The 20,637-nt window shown below is 42.5% G+C and overlaps 1 protein-coding gene across 1 annotated transcript in view; it reads right to left on the reverse strand.

The window, feature by feature from the left end:
- Positions 1–20,637, reverse strand: part of wbp1la (WW domain binding protein 1-like a) — a 40,476-nt gene that overhangs the window by 15,496 nt on the left and 4,343 nt on the right. Inside the window, exon 2 of the mRNA XM_048608950.1 lies at positions 3,248–3,356. Within this exon, the coding sequence (XP_048464907.1) occupies positions 3,248–3,356 (109 nt within the window). The remainder of the gene's footprint in view (positions 1–3,247; positions 3,357–20,637) is intronic.

Raw genomic sequence — 20,637 nt, forward strand, 5'->3', positions numbered from 1 at the left:
AGGGGGAGGTGGGGTGCAGGGGAGAGGGGAGGTGGGGTGCAGGGGAGAGGGGAGAGGGGAGGTGGGGTGCACTGGTAGTGTCCCTACCCCTGAGCAGAGAGAACCAGGTTCAAAGTCCCACCTGCTCCAGAGTTGTGTAATGACCTCTCTCAACAGGTTAATTAGAAAAGTAGTTTAATAAAAACAAAAAAAAACAGTGGTTGGTGTAGGGGGCCTCTTGTGGCTCAGTGGTAGTTTCCCTGCCCCTGGACCAGGAGGTCTGGTTTCAAATCCCATTTGTTCCAGAAGTAGATAATAACAACTTTGTACTGGTTGATTTTTTAAAAAAAAAACTATTTTTCTAAAAAAAGAAAAGGAACATTGCCATGGGTGCACAGTCAGCAGGCCTAGGTTCAAGTCCCACCTGCTCTATTACAACTCTGAACAGGTCTTTTAAAAGTATTCAGAAAAAAAGGAACCAGTTGTGACACTGGGTGTGGTATGGGAGCTGTGAAACCTAAGGATATCAATTAATTTTCTCCAGAAAGAAAATATTTGTCTTATAAAGAAAGTAACACTACCTGGCCCTAATGGCTGTTGTGGTACAACAGTAATCTCCCTATCAATGGGTGAGGAAAACACACACAACACCATCTGCTTGTGGTAGCACAATGTATCTAAACTCGTTAATTTTTTTTTTTAAAAAAGTAGCAACTCACCCGAGAGGGCTCTTGCGGTGTGGTGGCAGTATTCTTATAAAGTCATACAGCACAGAAACAGACGCTTTGGTCCAACCAGTCCATGCCAACCATAATCCCAAACTGAACTAGTCCCACCTGCCTGTACGTGGCCCATATCCCTCCAAACATTTCTTATTCATGTACTTGTCTAAAAGACATTTAGACATTCTAACTGTACCCACATCCACCACTTCCTCTGGCAGTTCACACAAACTACTGTGTAAAAAAAACTGCCCCTTGCATTTTTTTTTTTTAAAATCTTTCTCCTCTCACCATACAAATATGCCCCCTAGTCTTGAAGTCTTAAAATCAGTATTAAAATTATAATTCTCTGAGCCAGGAGACCTGGCTTCAAAGTCCCAAGTCTCACCTATTGCAGAGGTGTGTTGTAACAGGATAAAGAACAAAGAAAATTACAGCACAGGAACAGGCCCTTCAGCCCTCCAAGACTGTGCCGATCCAGATCTGCCATCTAAACCTGTCGCCTATTTTCCAAGGATCTATATCCCTCTGCTCCCTGCCCATTCATGTATCTGTCTAGATACATCTTAAATGACGCTATCGTTCCTGCCTGTACCACCTCCGCTGGCAACGCGTTCCAGGCACCCACCATCCTCTGCGTAAAGAGCATTCCACGCGTATCTCCCTTAAACTTTTCCCTTCTCACCTTGAAATCGTGACCCCTAGTAACTGAGTCCCACACTCTGGGAAAAAGCTTCTTGCTATCCACCCTGTCTATACCTCTCAGGATTTTGTACACCTCAATCAGGTCCCCCCTCAACCTCCTTCTTTCTAATGTAAATAATCCTAATCTACTCAACCTCACTTCGTAGCTAGCACCCTCCCTACCAGGCAACATCCTGGTGAACCTCCTCTGCACCCTCTCCAAAGCATCCACATCCTTTTGGTAATATGGCGACCAGAACTGTACGCAGTATTCCAAATGTGGTCGAACCAAAGTCCTATACAACTGTAACATGACCTGCCAACTCTTGTACTCAATACCCCATCGGATGAATGAAAGCATGCCGTATGCCTTCTTGACCACTCTATCGACCTGCGTTGCCACCTTCAGGGTACAATGGACCTGAACACCCAGGATGATTAGAAAAGATCTGTAACTGCAACCTGTCAATAGTTCAACTATAATTACGGCTCTCATGGTGCAGTGGTAATGCCCTTCCTTTGAGCCAGGCGACCCAAATCTAATCTCTATTCAAATATTTCTTCCACAGTAGGATGGAGCACAGCATCAGGTATGGCAAGGCAAACTTCAACATGGAGAAGTGATGTGAGGACTTGTTTCTGATAGCATCAAAATCAGGAATTAAGTCAGGACTTTGCATTTTGGGTTGGGACTTCAACACTGATGTTCAAATGTGGATCCGGATTCACTCCCTGGACCAAGATTGCTTCATATTAATTTTTTTAAAAAAATGAACACAGTTCTACACTGAGGTCTACGCCAATTATAGTGCCCCAATACTGTGCTCAGATTAAAACCAAGTCTACGCTAGTATGTGACATTCAGTGTAAAGTTATAACATTCCTCATCCAGGAAAAACCACTCAAACCACTTCACAAGCCAACTGGAAGGAATTAAAACACAGGTAGAATGTGGCTGAGTAGACAGATGAGTTTTGACATGGCATTGAGACAAAGTGAAGGCAGATTTTCAAACCAAGTCCTTCGACATTCTGCCCTTTCCATTAAGCTGACAGTTTAACACACAAACATCAAAAAATGAGTGCAAAATGTTGTAAAATTGTTCGATTATTCTAAAGATAGAATGATACCAATCTGAGTACAGATCTTTCAGCCCATTTCGCATCTGCAACCCACTAACTTTGTTCGGAAACTTACTAGTTGAACTTCATATGGTATGATCATTCAGTGTTTATTTTAATGGATATACAAAAACTGGTATCAATGAATTGACATGAAACTGCCATTTTTTAAAAAAAAAAATCCAACTAGTTCAAAATGTTCTTCAGGGATAGGAATCTGCCATCCTGATTTGGTCTGAATGATGAGCAATATTAATCCCACCACTCTTGGAACGGCTGAGTGAGCAATAGAGCATTCAGGGCAAGGGACAGACAACAAATGTGCATCCTTGCTAACGAGGCTCACATTCAGTGATCAAATAATCAACAAAAACATTCTTTCTTTAGGCACAATGAAATATATGAAATGTGGTTCATCAATGCCCCACAAATAAATGCGATAACCAAGTTTTGATTATCAGCCATTCATAAAGGCATAACAATAATATTACATGGACAGAAACCCCCAGCAATGGAATCATACACCACTGTGATCCGCTGTTTTCAAGGTAGATGAACAGAATGGCTTTAAGCATGGGCTTTTTTGCATATTAGAAAAAAATATGAGACTCTGAAAGAAAAATATGCAAAAGGTGACAAAGATACAAAATCAGTAAAATGAACTCGTGACTCACATCAAAAACTGGTGACAGACAGTACTATCTCCAGGTAAACAGAATTTGTATGTGTGTCAATACTTACACCAAAGCTCATAATAGTAGTTACAGCATTGTGACTCTCCACAACAGTGTCCTGTTTCACAGAAGTAACTCTGGTTGTTCACGCCAATGCATATCTCTCTTTCTTGAGACTTCAAAAAGAGAAAAAAAAAATTATGGTGGTGATGAGTGCGCGAGAGAAAATTACCAATGCAAATGATTGTTATGCAAACAAAAGACTAAAGATTCACCAACCACCTACCTTCACCCACCATCATTGGCTAGCACTCAGTTTATTATTTTATGGTAACATGGTTCATTTACAGGAAAGGGAAGGGATTGGTTTGGATTATTGTTAATTTGAAAATCAATAATTAATTTCACCCCATCTACTCAATTTTGTGTGATGAGGAGGATAAACTGTACATTGGTCTTTGCTGATATAGACTTTAGCCATCCCAAGTAAACACCAGTTGTCACAAGTTGTCATTGATAGCCCTTCGTATGTTTTTCATCCTGTCTTCTTGGTGATGGCCTGCAATATTGGCTTCACTTCCTCAACTAAAGTTAATGAAGGGACCTAGCAGATGTTGTAACACTGGCTCATTTAGTATAATAATACACATCAGGGTTAACACTAAAGGATTAATGGGTTACTGGATTATTGAATGTTTATCAAGAGAAATAGTCTGCCCATCATCAGGAAAAGCTACAGCTGATGATTAAAAGTATCACACTAGCTTTCTACCTAGTGCACAATGACTGCCAAACTGCTTTAGTTAAAATATAACACTTAATATCCTAACTTGAATCAAAGAATTTATACGATGATTACAAATCACAGCCCATTATTCCCCGCTGGTGTATGTTTCAATCTCCCCATTCTGATTCTATCCCTGCACCAATACCACATTAGTCACAAATGACTTCTTCTGAGAAAATGGAACAATGGACTATCTCTCTCGAACCTCTCTACTGCCTTTGGTATGGTCAGTCAAGAGAACTCTCCTCCACTGGTGAATGGAGTGGGAGAAATTTTCTCCCTAGCTGAACCTCATGTCTTCAAGGGTGGCACGGTGGCTCAGTGGTTAGCACTGCTGCCTCACAGCACCAGGGACCTGGGCTCAATTCCAGCCTCGGGTGACTGTCTGTGTGGAGTATGCACAAAGTCTCCCAGTGTCTATGTGGGATTCCTCCAGGTACTTCGGTTTCCTCCCATAGTCCAAAGATGTGCAGGTGAGTGGATTAGCCATGCTAAATTGCCCATAGGGTCTAGGATGGGAAGTGAAGGGATAGGATAAGGGGTGTGTCTGGGTGGGACGCTCTTCAGAGTGTCAGTGTGGACTCGATGGGCTGAATGGCCTGCTTTCGCACTGTAGGAATTCTATGAAGTATTTCCCCATCACTGCCACTTTCAAGTCCTCTCTTGCCTGTGTACTCAGACTGTCAGAATCCAGTATCAGAAAGCTGCAATTTCCTTCAGTTAAAACACTGGGAAGATCAAAGCCAACATGTTCAAAACCCAAATTCTAAAACTGAGTCAGTTCTTTGCCTCGGTGCTAAACGATTGACTCCTTAGCCTGAGATTATTCCTCCCAGTTCTAGACTTTCCAATCAGGAGAGACGACCTCTCAGTATTGAATCTTTCAAGTCATAGAGTCATAGAGCTGTACAGCATGGAAACGGACCCGTTGGCCCAACTCACCCATGCCGACCAGAGATCCTAAACAAATCTAATCCCATTTGCCAGCATTTGGCCCATATCTCTCTTAAACCCTTCCTATTCATATACCCATCCAGATGCCTTTTAAATGTTGTAATTGTACAGCCTCCATCACTTCCTCTGGCAGCTCATTCCACGCACACGCCACCCTCTGCATGATAATTTGCCCCTCAGGTTCCTTTTAAATCTATAAAGTCACCCCTCAGCCTCCGAAGCTCCAAGGAAAATAGCCCCAGCCTCTCCCCATAGTTCAATCCCTTCAACCCTGGCAACATCCTTGTAAATCTTTTCTGAACCCTTTCAAGTTTCGCAACATCCCTAGACTGTTGAAGGCTGAGGGGTGACCTTATAGAGGTTTATAAAATCATGAGGGGCATAGATAGGATGAATAGCCAAGGCCTTTTCCCCAGGATTAGGGGAGTCCAAACATAGGGGGCATAGGTTTAAGGAGAGAGGGAGGGACAGGACTGGCAGCTTAACTTGCCATGGTACAGGTACTTTACGTGGGACAGAGGTGAAAGAAAGAGACGAGAGGGAGTTGCGTTTTTGACAAAGGGAGTATCACAGCAGTAGTCAGAGATGAAATAATTGAGGGATCATCCAGTGAGGCTTTGTGGGTGGAGCTGAGAAATAAGAAGGGGATGGCGATGTTATTGGGGTTTTTAATTTTCCTAACATACACTGGGACTGCCATAGCGTTAAGGGTTTAGATGGGGTGGAATTTGTTAAATGTGTTCAGGAAAGTTTCCTCAAGCAGTATATAGAGGATCCCATTTGGGAAGGGACAAAATTCGACCTACTATTGGGAAAGAGGACAGGACAGGACTGGACATGGTAGGGAAACACTTGTTCCTGTGAGGGTGAAGTGCAAGGTTGGCAAGCGTAGGGAATCCTGGATGATAAAAGAGAAATTGAGGCTTTGACCAGAAAGAGAGAGAAGGCTCAGGAGCAGGCAGCTGGGATCAAGGGAATCCCTGGAGGTGTACAGGGGATACAGAAGTTTACTGAAGGAGGAAGTCAGGAGGGTGAAAAGGAGGCACGAGATACCTTTGGCTGAGAAGATTAGGGCGAATCCAAAGAGATTCTTTAAGTATAGTTATTCTTTTTCCTTTAACAGAGAGAATAGGACCCCCTCAAGGACTAAAGTGGACACGTGTGTGGAACCGTAGGAGATGGGCGAGGTCCTCAATGAATATTTCTCCTGTGTTTACTATGGAGAAAGACATGATGACTTGGGAACCTGGGGACGTTAGTGGCGATATCATGGGGACAGTCCATATCAAAGTAGAGGTGGTGTTTAAGGTATTAGAATGTTTGAAAGTGGATAAATCGCCTGGTCCTGATCAGATATATCTGAAGCCTGCAAGAGGCTAGAAGAAAAAATTGCGGGGGCCCTGGTTGATGCATTTGCATCATCATTAGCCAAGGGTGAGGTCCCGGAAGACTGGAGGGTAGCAAATGTTGTGTCCATATTTAGAAAAGGCTGCAAAGAAAAACCTGGGAATTATAGACCAATATCTTAATACCTGTGATAGGCAAGTTACTTGAGCAGATTCTGAGGGATGAGATATACACGCATTTAGAAAGACAGGGTTTGATGAGTAGTAGTTAGCACGGCTTCATGCATGGGGGTTATGCCTCAAATTTGTTACCGATCTTATATAAAGTGACCAGGAAGGTTGAGGAGGGCAGGGCAGTAGATGTAATCTATATGGATTTTATTAAGGCCTTTGATATGGTTCCGTGTGGTAGGCTGCTCTAGAAGGTTAGATTGCATGGAATCCAGGGAGAGCTGGCAAATTGGATACACAATTGGCTTAATGGTAGGAAGCAGACAGTAACAGTGGAAAGATGCTTATCAGACTGGAGGCCCGTGACTAGTGGTGTGCCTGAGGTGTCGGTGCTGGGCCCATTGCGGTTTGTTATATCAATGAGTTCGATGAGAATGTACAAGGCATGATTAGCAAGTTTGCAGATGACACTAAAATAGGTGGTACTGTGGACAGTGAGGAAGGTTATCAGAAATTGCAGCAAGATCTTGATCAGCTGGGGAAATGGGCCGAGAAATGGCAAATGGAGTTTAATATAGATAAGTGTGAGGTGTTGCATTTTGGAAAGTCAAATCAAGGTTGGAGTTTCATGGTAAATGGTAGGGCCTTAAGGAGTCTAGTGGAACAGAGGGACCTTGGAGTTCAGGTGCACAGTTCTCTGAAAGTGGAGTCATGGGTAGACAGGGCAGTGAAGGCAGCTTTTGGCACACCGGCCTTCATCAGTCTGGACATTGAGTATACAAGTTGGGAAGTTATGTTGCAGTTGTACAGGATGTTGGTGAGGCCGCACTTGGAGTATTGTATTCAGTTTTGGTCACCTTGATATAGGAAGGATGTTATTAAACCGGATAGATTGCAGAAGCAATAAGCAAGGATGTTGCCAGGACTCAAAGGGACTGAGTTATAGGGAGAGGTTGGACAAGCTAGGACTTCTTTCTTTGGAGCGTAGGAGACTGATCTTATCGAAGTGTATAAGACCATGAGAGGCATTAATAGGGTGAATGTACTCAGCCTTTTTCCCAGGGTTGGGAGACCAAGGACTAGAGGACATCAGTTTAAGGTAAGGGGGGAAAGAATACATGGGGGCAAATTATTTGTACAGAAGGTGGTACACATATAGGATGAGCTGCCAGCGAAAGTGGTTGAGGCGAGTACGTTAACATTTAAACGGCATTTGGACAAATACTTGGATAGGAAAGTTTAAGAAGAACATAGGCCACATGCAGGGAAGTGGGGTGAACGTGGATGGACACTTTGGTTGGCATGGACCAGTTTGGGCCGAAGAGCCTGTCTCTGTGCTGTAGGACTCTATGATTCTATGATCCTATCCTTCCTGTAGCAGGGAGACCAGAATTGAACGCAGTGTTCCAAAAGTGGCCTAACCAATGTCCTGTACAGCCACAACATGACCTCCCAATTCCTATACTCAATGCACTGACCAATAAAGGCAGGCATACCAAAACTCCTTCACTATCCTAACTATCTGCACTCCAAGGTCTTTTTGTTCAGCAACATTCCCCAGAAACTTACCATTAACTGTGTAAGTCCTGCCCTGATTTGCCTTTCCAAAATGCAGCACCTCACATTTATCTAAAATAAACTCCATCTCCAACTGCTTGGCCATTGGCCCATCTGATCAAGATCCCATTGTACCATGAGGTAACCTCCTTCAATGTCCACTACATCTCCAATTTTGGTGTTCTCTGCAAACTTAGTAACCATACCTCCTGCGTTCACATCCAAATCATTTATATAAATGACAGAAAGCAGTGGATTCAGTACCAATCCTTTTGGCACACCGCTGGTCACAGGCCTCCAGTCTGAAAAGCAACCCTCCACCAATACCAAGCAGCATCAGAGGAGCAGGAAAGCTGACGTTTCGAGTCTAGACCCTTCTTCAGAAGACCCTAGTCCCGAAACGTCAGCTTTCCGGCTCCTCTGATGCTGCTTGGCCTGCTGTGTTCATCCAGCTCTACACCTTGCTATCTCAGATTCTCCAGCATCGGCAGTTCCTACTATCCCTCCACCAATACCATCTTCTCTGAAACTTGTATGTGTCATTGACCTGACATTAGCCCATCTGCTCCTGAAATCCTCATCAATGCTTCTTTTAAAATTCAAGTATTCACTTGTTCAACATCTTAATCTCCACCCTTTATAAATTTTAGCTCATCTAAAACCAGGTGCACTCTGCCTTTGCTTGGCTTCCCAATGTCTCCAATTTAACATTTCCATCCTCCAGTTTTAATCTCTCAATGGCCCATGACGCTCATTAACTCTACCACTTTCATCCTATCTTCCCGACAACTGTGTTTCGGTGATTCCTGACCCATCTTCTCCATTTGCTCTAACTCTGTGGTCCTGTCCTCAACTGCGTTAATTGGGACAATGCTCTGGAATTCTCTAAATTTTTCCATCTCACCATCTTAGTCTCATCCTCAAAACAAACCTCTTGTGCTAACATGGTAATGCCTCTCCTTACCATTTATTTCTAATTATGCCTCTGAGGATGGCTGGATCGTTTTCTACATGAAAATGCTTAATAAGCACAAGTTATGATGTTAAGAAGCCATAATTGCACAACATATCCTGGATAGTTTTTGAATGTCATTACATATAACAACATAACTGTGCTTCATCCTTGTGTTAATTTATTGTTGTATTGGCTTTAAAATAATGATAGCCAAGCATTAATAAATTACTCCTTACACTTACCTCTCCTTATCAGAGATCTATATTACTATTCCATTTAGTTAATTCTCCCATATCTTAATTCCTTGGTCTTGCAGTAATAAATGATAATAATACATCTCAATAATAAAATGGAAGTGGAATAAGACAACTGAAAGCATCTATCATTAAAGACAGCCCCCAATTTGGAGGCATTTCCATCTCCTCTTAACTGTATTGAGATACCATCCAAGAGATACACAGCAACAACTGACAAAGACTCCATCAAGAGCACCTTCCAAACTTGTAACTTGCACCACTTAGGAAAAAATAGCAGATGCAAGGCAATACTATTTCTTGCCAGTGCTCCTTCAAGCAACACACCGTCCCAACTTGGAATATGTCTGTTCCTCCACTGTCACTGGATAAAAATCCTGGAACTCCCTTCCTGACAGCATTGTGGGTGTTCATACACTGTATGGACTGCATTGGCACGGTGGCTCAGTAGTTAGCACTGCTGCCTCACAGCAGCAGGGACCTGAGTTTGATTCCAGCCTCAGGAGTCTGCGTGGAGTTTGCACTTTGTCCCCGTGACTGTGTGGGTTTCCTCTGGGTGTTCCAGTCCAAAGATGTGCAGGTTAGGTGGATTGGCCATGCTAAATTGCCCATAGTGTTCAGGAATGTGTAAACTAGGTGGATTAGCCATGGTAAATGCAGGGTTACAGGGATAGGGTGTGGGGGCAGGGGTTGGTCTGGATGGCATGCTCTTTGGAGGTTCAGTATGGACTGAATGGCCTGCTTCCACACTGTAGGGATTCTATGATTCTGTGATACTATGGTTGCTCAGGATAATGTCCTAGGCCGAACTATGTTCAACTGCTTCATCAATGACTTTTCCTCCATCTTAAAGGTCAGAGTAGGGATATTTGCTGATGATTGCACAATGTTCAGCACCATTCACAACTCTTCAAACACTGAAACAGCCCATGGCCAAATGCAGCAAGACCTGGTCAAGATCCAAGTTTGGGCTGACAAATGGCAACTAAGAACAAAAAAGAATACAGCACAGGAACAGGCCCTTCAGCCCTCCAGGCCTGCATCAACACATTTTGTCCTTCCATACTAAAACTGTCTTCACTTACAGGATCCATATCCCCCTATTCATGTACTCGTCCAGGTGCTTTTTGAATGTTGTTATTGTGTCTGCTTCCATCACCTCTTCTGGCAGAGTGTTTGAGGCTCTCCACCCGTTGAATGAAAAACCTGCCTCACACATCTCTTTTAAACTTGCCACCAGCACCTTGAACCTGCGTCCCCTTGTAATTGACCCCTCCACCCTGGGAAAAAGCCTCATACTTTCCACTCTGCATTCCAGTGAAAATAAACCCAATTTATCCAACCTTTCTTCACAGCTAAAATCCCCATCCTGGTGAACATTTTCTGTACTCTCTCCAAAGCATTCTCTTCCTTCTGGTAGTGTGGTGACCAGAACTGTACAAAATATTCCAAGTGTGGCCTAACTAAAGTTCTATAAAGCTTCAGCATAACTTGTCTATCCTTATACTCAATGCCCCTTCCAATGAAGGCAAGCATGCCATTAGCCTTTTTTTAACCATCTTATCTACCTGCGCTGCCACCTTCGGTGATCTGTGGACCCAGATCCCTCTGCGCATCAATACTCAAGGTTCTGTTATTTACCATATAATCTTCACCTGTACATGACCCTCCAAAATGCATCACCTCACATTTGTCCAGTTTAAACACCATTAAACACCATTTTTCTGCCATGCCTCCAACTGATCTACATCCTGCTATATCCCTACCTTCCGTCTTCTATGACTAAGCCAGTTCTGTATCCATCTTGCTAGCTCATCCCTGATACCATGTAACTTCACCTTTAGTACCAGTCTGCCGTGAGGGTACTTGTCAACGGCTTTACTGAAGTCCACGTAGACAACATTAACTGCTTTTCCTTCAATCATCTTTGTCATCTCCTCAAAAAATGCGATCAGATTAGAGAGGCATAACTTCTACACAAAACCATGCTGTCTATTTGCTTCTAAATGCTTGTAGATCTTGTCCCCGAGAATCTTTCCCAATAATTTCCCTACCACTGTGAGACTCTCAGGCCTGTAATTTCCAGCATTATCCCTGCTACCCTTCTTGATCAATGGTACAACATTGGCTATTCTCCAGTCCTTTGGGACCTCACTTGTGGCCAAAGAGGGTACAATGATGTCTGTCAATGCTCCAGCAATTTGTTCTCTTGCCTCCCTCAATATTCTAGGATGGACCCAGGGACTTAAGACTTTGTAAGACGCATAACATCTCTTCCTTTTTAATGACAACTTGGCTTAGAAACTCAACACTCCCTTCTCTGAGATCATCCTCAAGTAAAATTTGTACCATGCAAGTGCAAAACAATGACCATCACGAGGAAGATTGAACTCAATTATCTCATTGCCCATCGCTGATTTCCATACAACATTAAAAACCCATGGGTTACCATTGACCAGAAACTGAGCTAACAGTGGCTACAAGAGCAGGGCAAAGGGTAGGAATTGTGCAGCATAACACTCACCTCTTGACTCCACAAAACCTGTGCACCATCTACAAGGCACAAGTCAAGTGTGTTTTGGAATACTGCTCACTTGCCTGGATGATGCTCGAAGATTATTTCCTAAGACTACCTGCTCAGATGTTATCACACACCTTTGGAGCAGGTGAGACTCAAAGCCGGGGTCTCCTGGTTCAAATGTAGGGACACTACCACTGCACCACAAGAGCTTAGTGAACGCAACTCCAACAAAACAGAGGACAATTGATGTCATCCAGGACAAAGGAGCCCACTTGACTGCATCTGTGAACATTCACTCCCTCCTCTACCGATGGTCAGTGGTTGCAGTGTGTACCATCTACAAGATGCACTGTAGAAATTCACTAGGGCACCTTCCAAACACGTGACCACTTCCATCTACAAGGACAACGGCAATGGATACATGTGAGCACCACCACCTTCAAGTTCCCCTCCAAGCCACTCACCATCCTGACTTGGAGATTCATCGCCCTTCCTTCATTGTCGCTGGGTCACAATCCTGGAATTCTCTCCCTAGTGTCATTGGGAATCTACCTACAGCACATGGATTGCAGCGGTTCAAGAAGGCAGCTCACCACCATCTTCTCAAGGGCAATGAGAAATGGGCAATAAATACTGGACCAGTCAATGACCTCCACAACTCATGAATAAATTAAGAAAGAAACAGACAAAAAGCAGGCTACTGAGGACAAGAGATTAATAGAATCTCAAAACATTTATACAAAACTGGTTGCCAAAACACAAGTGATCACATTTCAAAAATATGTTGAATAGTGGAGTGACAATAACTGTCAACCTGCCCTGGACTTCCCACGTAGATATAACAGTCAGGAAGGCACAACGCCTCTTCTTCTTTAGGCGGCTCAGGAAATTTGGCATGTCCATAACGTCCCTCACCAGCTTTTACAGATGCACCACTGAAAACACACGGTATGGGTGCATAACGGCCTGAGATGGTAACTGCTCTGCCCAGGACCATAAGGATCTACCAAAGAGTGTGTGCACAGCCCACACCATCACAGAAACCAACCTCCCATCCATGGACTCTATTTACATGGCTCGTTGCTACGAAAAGGCTGCCAACATCAAAGACCCCTACCCAGGTAATGCTCTCCTACAGCCACTTCCACCAGGCAGAAACTTGAACACACGCACCAACAGGTTCAAGAACAGCTTCTTCCCTGCCGTTATTAGACTGATGAATGGACTCTCTAACTTCAAATAATGTTGATCTTGCTTTGCGCACCATCTGTGCAGTTATAACCTGGTATGCCTCGCTTTAAGCGCTCTAACCTTGCTTACTATGACCTGCCTGCACTGCTCGCTAAGCAAAGCTTTTCACTGTACTTAGGTACATATGACTACAATATATCAAACCAAAGAATGAGAGATGGCACGTTTCATTATTTCCTAAAAGAAACCATGCAGTTTGTACTGCGCAAGAAAGAATCTGGATAAAAAGGGAGAAAGATCATGTGCACCACTGACTCAATAAACTTGGATCCAATTATCACACAGACAAATCAGCTTATACCTTAATTTAAACTGGGTGTAATATATTCAATTAATGCTGCATTTTCTATAAAGCAAGATAGGAATGCATGTATTCACACTTTTTGCAATGAGCAGACATCCAAAACCACATTACAGAAAATGAAGCATTTTTGAACAAACTATTACTCTATTGCAATGTAGGAAACACAGCAGTGAATTTGCACACGGCCAGGTCCCACAAACAGGGAGGGGAAGATCACCAGATACTTCCTCTGAGTTTGATTGAAGTACAGCCTGGACACAAAGGGTAGTACTCTGAATCTTCAAAATACGAACTGGACCTTTTACCTCCAGAGAGGGAAAATGGCACCACTGTAATTTCTCATCTGAAAGACAGCTGCTGTGACAGCACAATCATCCCTGTGCTTTGCACTGGAGTTTCAGCCTTTATTTGCGTCCGAGATGGGGATTCGAACGCAAGACTGTAGTTCAGAGGTATGAGCACTACCAAGCAAGCCATGGCTGACAAAGCAACAGCACCCCTCATTTATATAGCTCTTTTTAAACATAGTAGAATGTCTAAAGACACTTTTCTGGAGACTAATCAAACAGAATCTGACACCAAACCTCATTAGGAAATATTAGATCTGATCATCTAAAACTTTGTTAAAAGTGTAGATATTAAGCCACAATGTACAAGGAGGAACAAGGTGCAAAGCATTAGAGAGGTTTTGAGGGGAATTCTAGAGTGTAGAGATGTACCTTAAAAGGCACATCTGATAATGGAGGAACCCTTAAATGATATTTAAGAGGCTGGAACTGGAAGAACAAAGCGACCGAGGAGGGCCTTAGGGGTGGAGGAAGTTAAAAAGTTAGAAAGGGATAAGGTCTTGTGGGGATTTAACAAAGATGAATATTTTAAAATTGAGATGTTCCTGGAGCAAGTGCCAAGATAGGTCAGCGAGCATGAAGGTGGAAGTCTTCAACTTCACTGAACAGATAAACAGCTTGAAGCATACCATGCTGGACCACACCATAAATCAAATGATCTGACTGAAAACCAACATGAAACTAGAGCAACACAACTGACACAGAACGCATCCTTGGGGAACAGGTTCTTTGGATAACCTGACTGCCTTATTCCACCTCCAGTCACCCACAGTTTCGACAAGGTAAATTGCTCTAACAAAGCAATTAAGACAAGCTAAAAATAAACCAAGGAAGGGTCTTGAGTGGCAGTGGTAATGTCCCCATCTCTGAGATAGGAGGTAAGGGTTCAAGTCCCACCTGCCCCAGAAGTGTATAATAAAGTCTCTGAATAGGTTGATTAGAAAATATAAAATAAATGAACTTTAATATCATGTGCAGCATTTCAAAGCTTTGACCCAATCACCTGCAAACTTGCTTCATTTTAAGACACCTACAGAAGCAGAGCTGGTAGTATTAATCTAAATTGTTCCTAGGTGTCTCATGGTGATATGGGGAATACAGATCTTTTGCGAATAAGCAAGTTCAAGTTTCACTATTTATTATGCAATGGTGCTGAAAGTAATAGCAGTACACAATGCAATAAAAACTAAAGAATCAACGAGACTAAGTATAAAACTTCTGTAACTCAATCACTAAGTTATAAAACAGAAATCTCTCAAAATTAGGTCAGGTCAAGGAGGAATAAAACCCAAATAAGACTAGAAAACAGCTTTAAAACAGTACAAGTCTGATTTTAAAGTTATCTTGGATACAGTACAATAATGATTTTACATAGTTAAAGCTTTAGTGTTTAAACCTTTTGCATTTTTTGTAAGTCAGTAGAAAAGTCAATTTCTCTGCATTTAAACATGGTCAAAACTTTTGGTAATAAGCAGTCATTATACACTGAAAGCTCATACGTACATATACTTATACATAAACAAAATCCCTGAAATTTGCAGCTTTTTTTATTCCCTCAATAATATGCCATTTAAGCCAACTTCCTTATCCAGCACTTTGCTTTACGGTCATGGCTCTTACCTTAGTTATTAAATGCTGAAACAGTATCATGGCAAAAACTGGTTTTAAAATCCCTATATCTCACATTAACTGTATTTACTCTCTGCCTATTTATGCCTTTAGGCCAGGAGCTACAGTTCACTTCCCAGTGTCCACAAAAACTATCCAAAAAGTTACATTTTCCAAGTTTTCACTCTCTAGATTACCTAAGATGGATCCAATAACTCTGTGCGACTGACATCCATCTGGCAACACAAAGTAATTTAGTTTATAAAAACCACTGCCACTAGCAATCTGCAAAGTCACCTCTACTGTGAGCTGAAAAGAATGGGCAATTGCGCCAGATACTGGTTTATATAAAAGATTTCCATGAAACACTTCAAGCCTGGTTTTCCATTAATCCAGTGTAAACAGATGTGTTAAAAATAAGTAAATATCTCTGTAAACATCAAGTTAGCTATTTGCTGTAATGTAGGATTTTGAATCATTAATTGATGGCCACCATTAACATTAACGACTACTGTTTTAGGAGCTGACAGAAATGTATCAAGTGTTTTAGTCCAAGCAGATTCTCACCTCCTCAAAACCTCCAGATTGTATAACTAGATCGATTGCTGCAAACTCTGATCACTGTCATAAATATTTCGTTGGTTGTTACAATGATTCCTCACCAAGCTCAACAACGCTTATGCTTCAAAGAGGCATACACCCAAAACAGAGAAGCAACCTGGTTTCAATTGGAAAAGCTTGAAACAAAAATAATTGAGGATGGCAAGTTGCACAAAAAAAAACTTCATTTCCAGACTAAATTCACTTAAAAGTTAAAAAAGGGTGAAATGAAAGTTGCTGGTATAAAACTTCCCGTCCCTCAGAAAAGCCTCCAAGCTCTTAAATGCTGGAGTTACTTAAAACAAAGGGACTTTATGTTTGTTACTTCTTGAAACAAGATTTCCTTTGTACAGTATCTTGGGGCACTCTGTGAATGCTCTGTTCCTTTTGAAATAGAGCTATGGGCTATTTAATGGTCATCTGAGCCAACAGAATAGAACGGACACAAAAACAGAAATTGCTGGAGAAACTCCGGACATCTGGCAGTGGAGAGAAAGCAGTGTCAGCATTTCAGGTCCAATGACACTTCAGGACTGATTGTAGCTAGGAAAAAGTGAAATTTATGCTGAAGACTGGGCAGGGACAGGGTTGGGGGGTAGGAGGAGTGAGAGGATAAGTGAAGGTGGAATCCACAGGGAAAGAAAGACACAGTCAGGCAAACAAAGGAATGGATAACAGTCAGCCAGGGCAGGAGAAAAGCTGTCAATGGGGACCATAAGGTGAAAATGGATTGGCTGCCAATGTGATGACAAGGCCTGGGATATGGAGGTGGGGGAAAGGACACGGAAAGTGGTGCTCAGGCCCTAAAAATTACTGAACTCAATATTAAGCCCAGAAGGCTACAGGATTCCCAACCAGAAAATGAGGTGATGTTCTTCCAGCTTAATCTGAGCTTCGCTGGAACACTGCAGCAAGCTGGTGTGGGAACACTGTGGCGTGTTAAAATGGTAGGCAACCAGAAGCTCAAGGTCATTTCAGTGGACAGAACATAGGTGTCTGCGAAACAGTCACCCAACCTGCATTTTCTCTCCCCAGTGTGGGGGAGACCACATTGGGAACAGCAAATACAGTAGATTGGATTGAATGAAATAGAGGTAAATGTCTGCTTCACCCGAAAGGTGTGTCTGGGGCCTTGGATATTGAGGAAGTAAGTGGGCAGGTGTTACACCTTCAGAGAACACAGGGAAAAATGCTGTGGAGGTGTGGGCATGGACAGGGAGTGGACCAGGGTGTCCCAGAGGGAACAGTCCCTGTGGAAGGATGACAAGGCAAGGGAGGGAACGCGTTTCTGGTGGTGGCATCCTGCTGAAGGTGGCATAAGTGATAGCTAATGATCCTTTGGATGCAGATGCTGGTGGTAAGTGGGGACCAAGGGGGTCCTATCAGTGTTGTGAGGGGGGAAAAGAATAGGACTAACAATTGCTCGAGTTGCCATTTCAGCTAGGTAACATTATTCATGGCAAAGGAATATCAGCCTAGGTTAACATTTTCACCTGGTCTCAGTTCCCAGTCAAAAGCATTAAATAATTTCATCAATTCAAAATAATTCTGAATGACATCACTGACTGAAAGAGCAGTTGTGGGGAATAGCATTGATGCTTTTAGATTAAGGCTAGATATACATGGAGAGAAGATAATACTGATAGGGTTTAGGCTTGGTCAGACAGTATTTGGGCCCCATTTCTAAGGGAGGGTGTGCTGACATTGAAGGGGGTCCAGAGGTTTACTTGAATGATCCTGGGGGATGAAGGGTTTGTCCTATAAAGGAGCGGTTGAGGACTCTGGGTCTGTACTCAAAGTTCAGAAGGGATCTCATTAAAGCTTACAGAATACGGAGAGGCCTGGATAGAACAGACGTAGAGGAGATGATGTTTCCACTAGTAGGACAGACAAGAACCTGAGGGCACAGCCTCAGAGTGAAATGACAACCCCATGGAACTGAGATAAGGAGGAATTTCTTCAGCCAGAGGGTGGTCATCCTGTGGAACTCATTACCACAGAAGGCTATGGAGGACAAGTCATTGAGTGTCTTTAAGACAGTTCCTGAGCCTTTGCTGTCTTTGATATTGCTACTGTGCATTAAGGGCGAAAGAAGTAACTATTGAAGGTGGTGGATGATGTGCCGATGGAGAATGCTATTTTCTCCTGTGTGGTGTTAAACGTAGGGGTTGTTAGAGCTTTACTAATCCATGCAAGTAGAGAGAATTCTAGAGGCCAGGAGGTGTATTTGGCACTTTGTGGGAATGATGAAGGATATCATAAAAATTAAAGTCAGAGAATAATGTACATTGTATAATTGGTACGTGAATGTGTCTTGCACATCAATTTGGAGAGGATACCAAGGAAAAAAAAGTTGTTGAAGTTAGGGGAGAAGAAAAACTGAAGTGCAATTTTCAACCAGAATCTATGAGGCGGCTTTAAGGACCAGTTGGGTAAAATTTGAAATCCAAGAACCTGGTTAAAATAGTTTAATTAAATCAAAAGGAAGGTTTAGTGGATTCTGTTCATGCAATTCCTATCAATCTATTTGAAGCAAACGGTACATGATAGCAGCTGTTTCATGAAGCAGATTTTACTGCAATTTTTTTAAACTGGAAAGCATGCAAAACTTGTGACTGAAACTATTACAGCACATTCCTGCTAAAAGCTGTTTCTCTAGCAAACTGCAGTTGCCAACTATATCTGTTTGAGATTTCAGCCTCACCTCAACTGTTGAAACTCTCATGCTTTTGTCATCTGCAAATGCAACATTCTTAATGCTCACTTTGCCATGCTTCAATTCCTAAATCACAGCAACCATGTTAGGACATGCATTCAATCCTACTCAACCTCAAGGACAATTTGGGATGGGTGACAAAAACTGGCTGGAGCCCTTGCTGTTTGCTGCATACATTAATGACTTGGAATTAAAATGTAGGGGAACTGATGAAGTAGTATACGATCACCATGAAAATTGATAGGATGGTAAAGAGCAAGGAGGATGGTGAGGAACTGCAGGAGACAGCAGTGGCAAACGGAATTCAACCTGGAAAATAAACAGCTAATGCATTTGGGAAGGGCTAACAAGGCCAGGAATTACACTATGAATGGAAGGACCCTAGCAAGGTTTGAAGATCAGGGGGACATTGGTGTGCATATCCACAAAACTCAGAAGGGAGCAGGATAGGTGTAGGTGGCTAAAGCAGCATATGGGACGGGAGTTCCAAGGAAGGGTCACAACTCGAAATGTTAACTCTTGATTTCTCTCCACAGATGCTGCCAGGCCTGCTGAGCTTTTCCAGCAATTTGTGTTTTTGATCTTGTTGGTTGTGTATGGGATACATGCCCTTATTAGGTGAGGCATAGAATACAAGAGCAGGGAGATTATACTGGAATTGTATAAAACGCCAGTTAGGCTACAATCGCAGTACTGGATGCAGTTCTGGTCACTATTTTATTGTAGAAATGTGATTTTACTAGAGGGGGTGCAAAGGATATTTACCAGGATACTGCCTGAGCTGGATGGTCTCAGCTATGAGGAAACATCGGATAGACTGGGGAAGATTTCCTTAGAGCAGCCAGGGTTAAAAAAGGGACCCTGACAGAATTTATAAGATTATGATGGGCATAGATAGGGGGATAGAAAGGCACTTTTTCCAATAGAGGGGTCAATAATTAGGGGCCACTGATTTAAGAGGGAGAAGATCAAGGGATATTTGAGGAGAAATAGTTTCACTCAGAGGGTGTGGAGAATATGAAACACTCTGGCAGAGGGTGGTTGAGCCAGAAATATCATAGGATTTAAGTAGTATTTAGACATTCACTTGCATTACCAAAGCCTCCAGAGCTATAGGCCAAAATCTGGAAGATGAAGAGATTAGTGCAGTCAGATCTTTGTTAACTGGCATGGACACAATGGGCCAAACGGCCTCCTTTTGTGCTATAAACATCCATGAGTCAATCACGGAATCCTTGAATTGCCTTACCTAGTCTAACGGTAGTACACCAAGTAGGGCAATGATAACAATCATTATGTGGCAGGATTGGTGACCCAGACGTCTGCACTCGTGATTGGGAGACAGGTTCAAACCTGCCAAGGTGGCTGGGTGCATTTTTAAATTCTATTAATAAAGCCTGGAATAAACTCATTGATGGCACTCAAAACTATCAATTGTAGATTTCCTTCCAGCAGGATCATTAATGGTTTTGATGGAAGGAAATGTACTATCCTTACCTAGTCTGGCCTAAATGGAACTGCAGAACCATAGTAACAACCATTCAACATCATTACTATGAGATGGCCTAGCAAGCTATTTAATTGTATTAAAGTATTCAGCACACCACCATCTAATCACGAGCAATTAGAAATGGACAATAATTGCTAGTATTACCAACATCACTGATATTCCATGAAAGTTTAAAAAAAAAACAGTTGCGCAGGAAGAACAGGAAAGCTCTGGGGGAGTCTTCTGTCAAGTCTACTCCCTCTGGCCAATTACAGCACATGCAGATATGAAGGCCAAAGATTATCTCACTCAACAGCTGCATCAGATTCATGAAATGAGCTGCCAGAGTCTCAAACAACCAAATATGAAGAAGTTAACCCAAAGTGAAATGAAAAATCCAATTCCAAACAAGAGTCTTTGGACTTAAAGCACTGGCAACCGCTTCTCTCACCACAGAAGTTGCCAAACAGAGACATGCATTTTCTCCTTTTATATTTGAAGAATTTGGTTGTACAAACTCAATATTCAAATAGTTCAGGACAATTGGGATTTAGCATCTTTAAATATACCATTTAGTGGTGCCAGATTGCTTTGGCA

This window comes from Rhincodon typus, chromosome 20 (genome assembly GCF_021869965.1).
Source record: "Rhincodon typus isolate 14 chromosome 20, sRhiTyp1.1, whole genome shotgun sequence".
Classification (NCBI taxonomy): Eukaryota; Metazoa; Chordata; class Chondrichthyes; order Orectolobiformes; family Rhincodontidae; genus Rhincodon; species Rhincodon typus.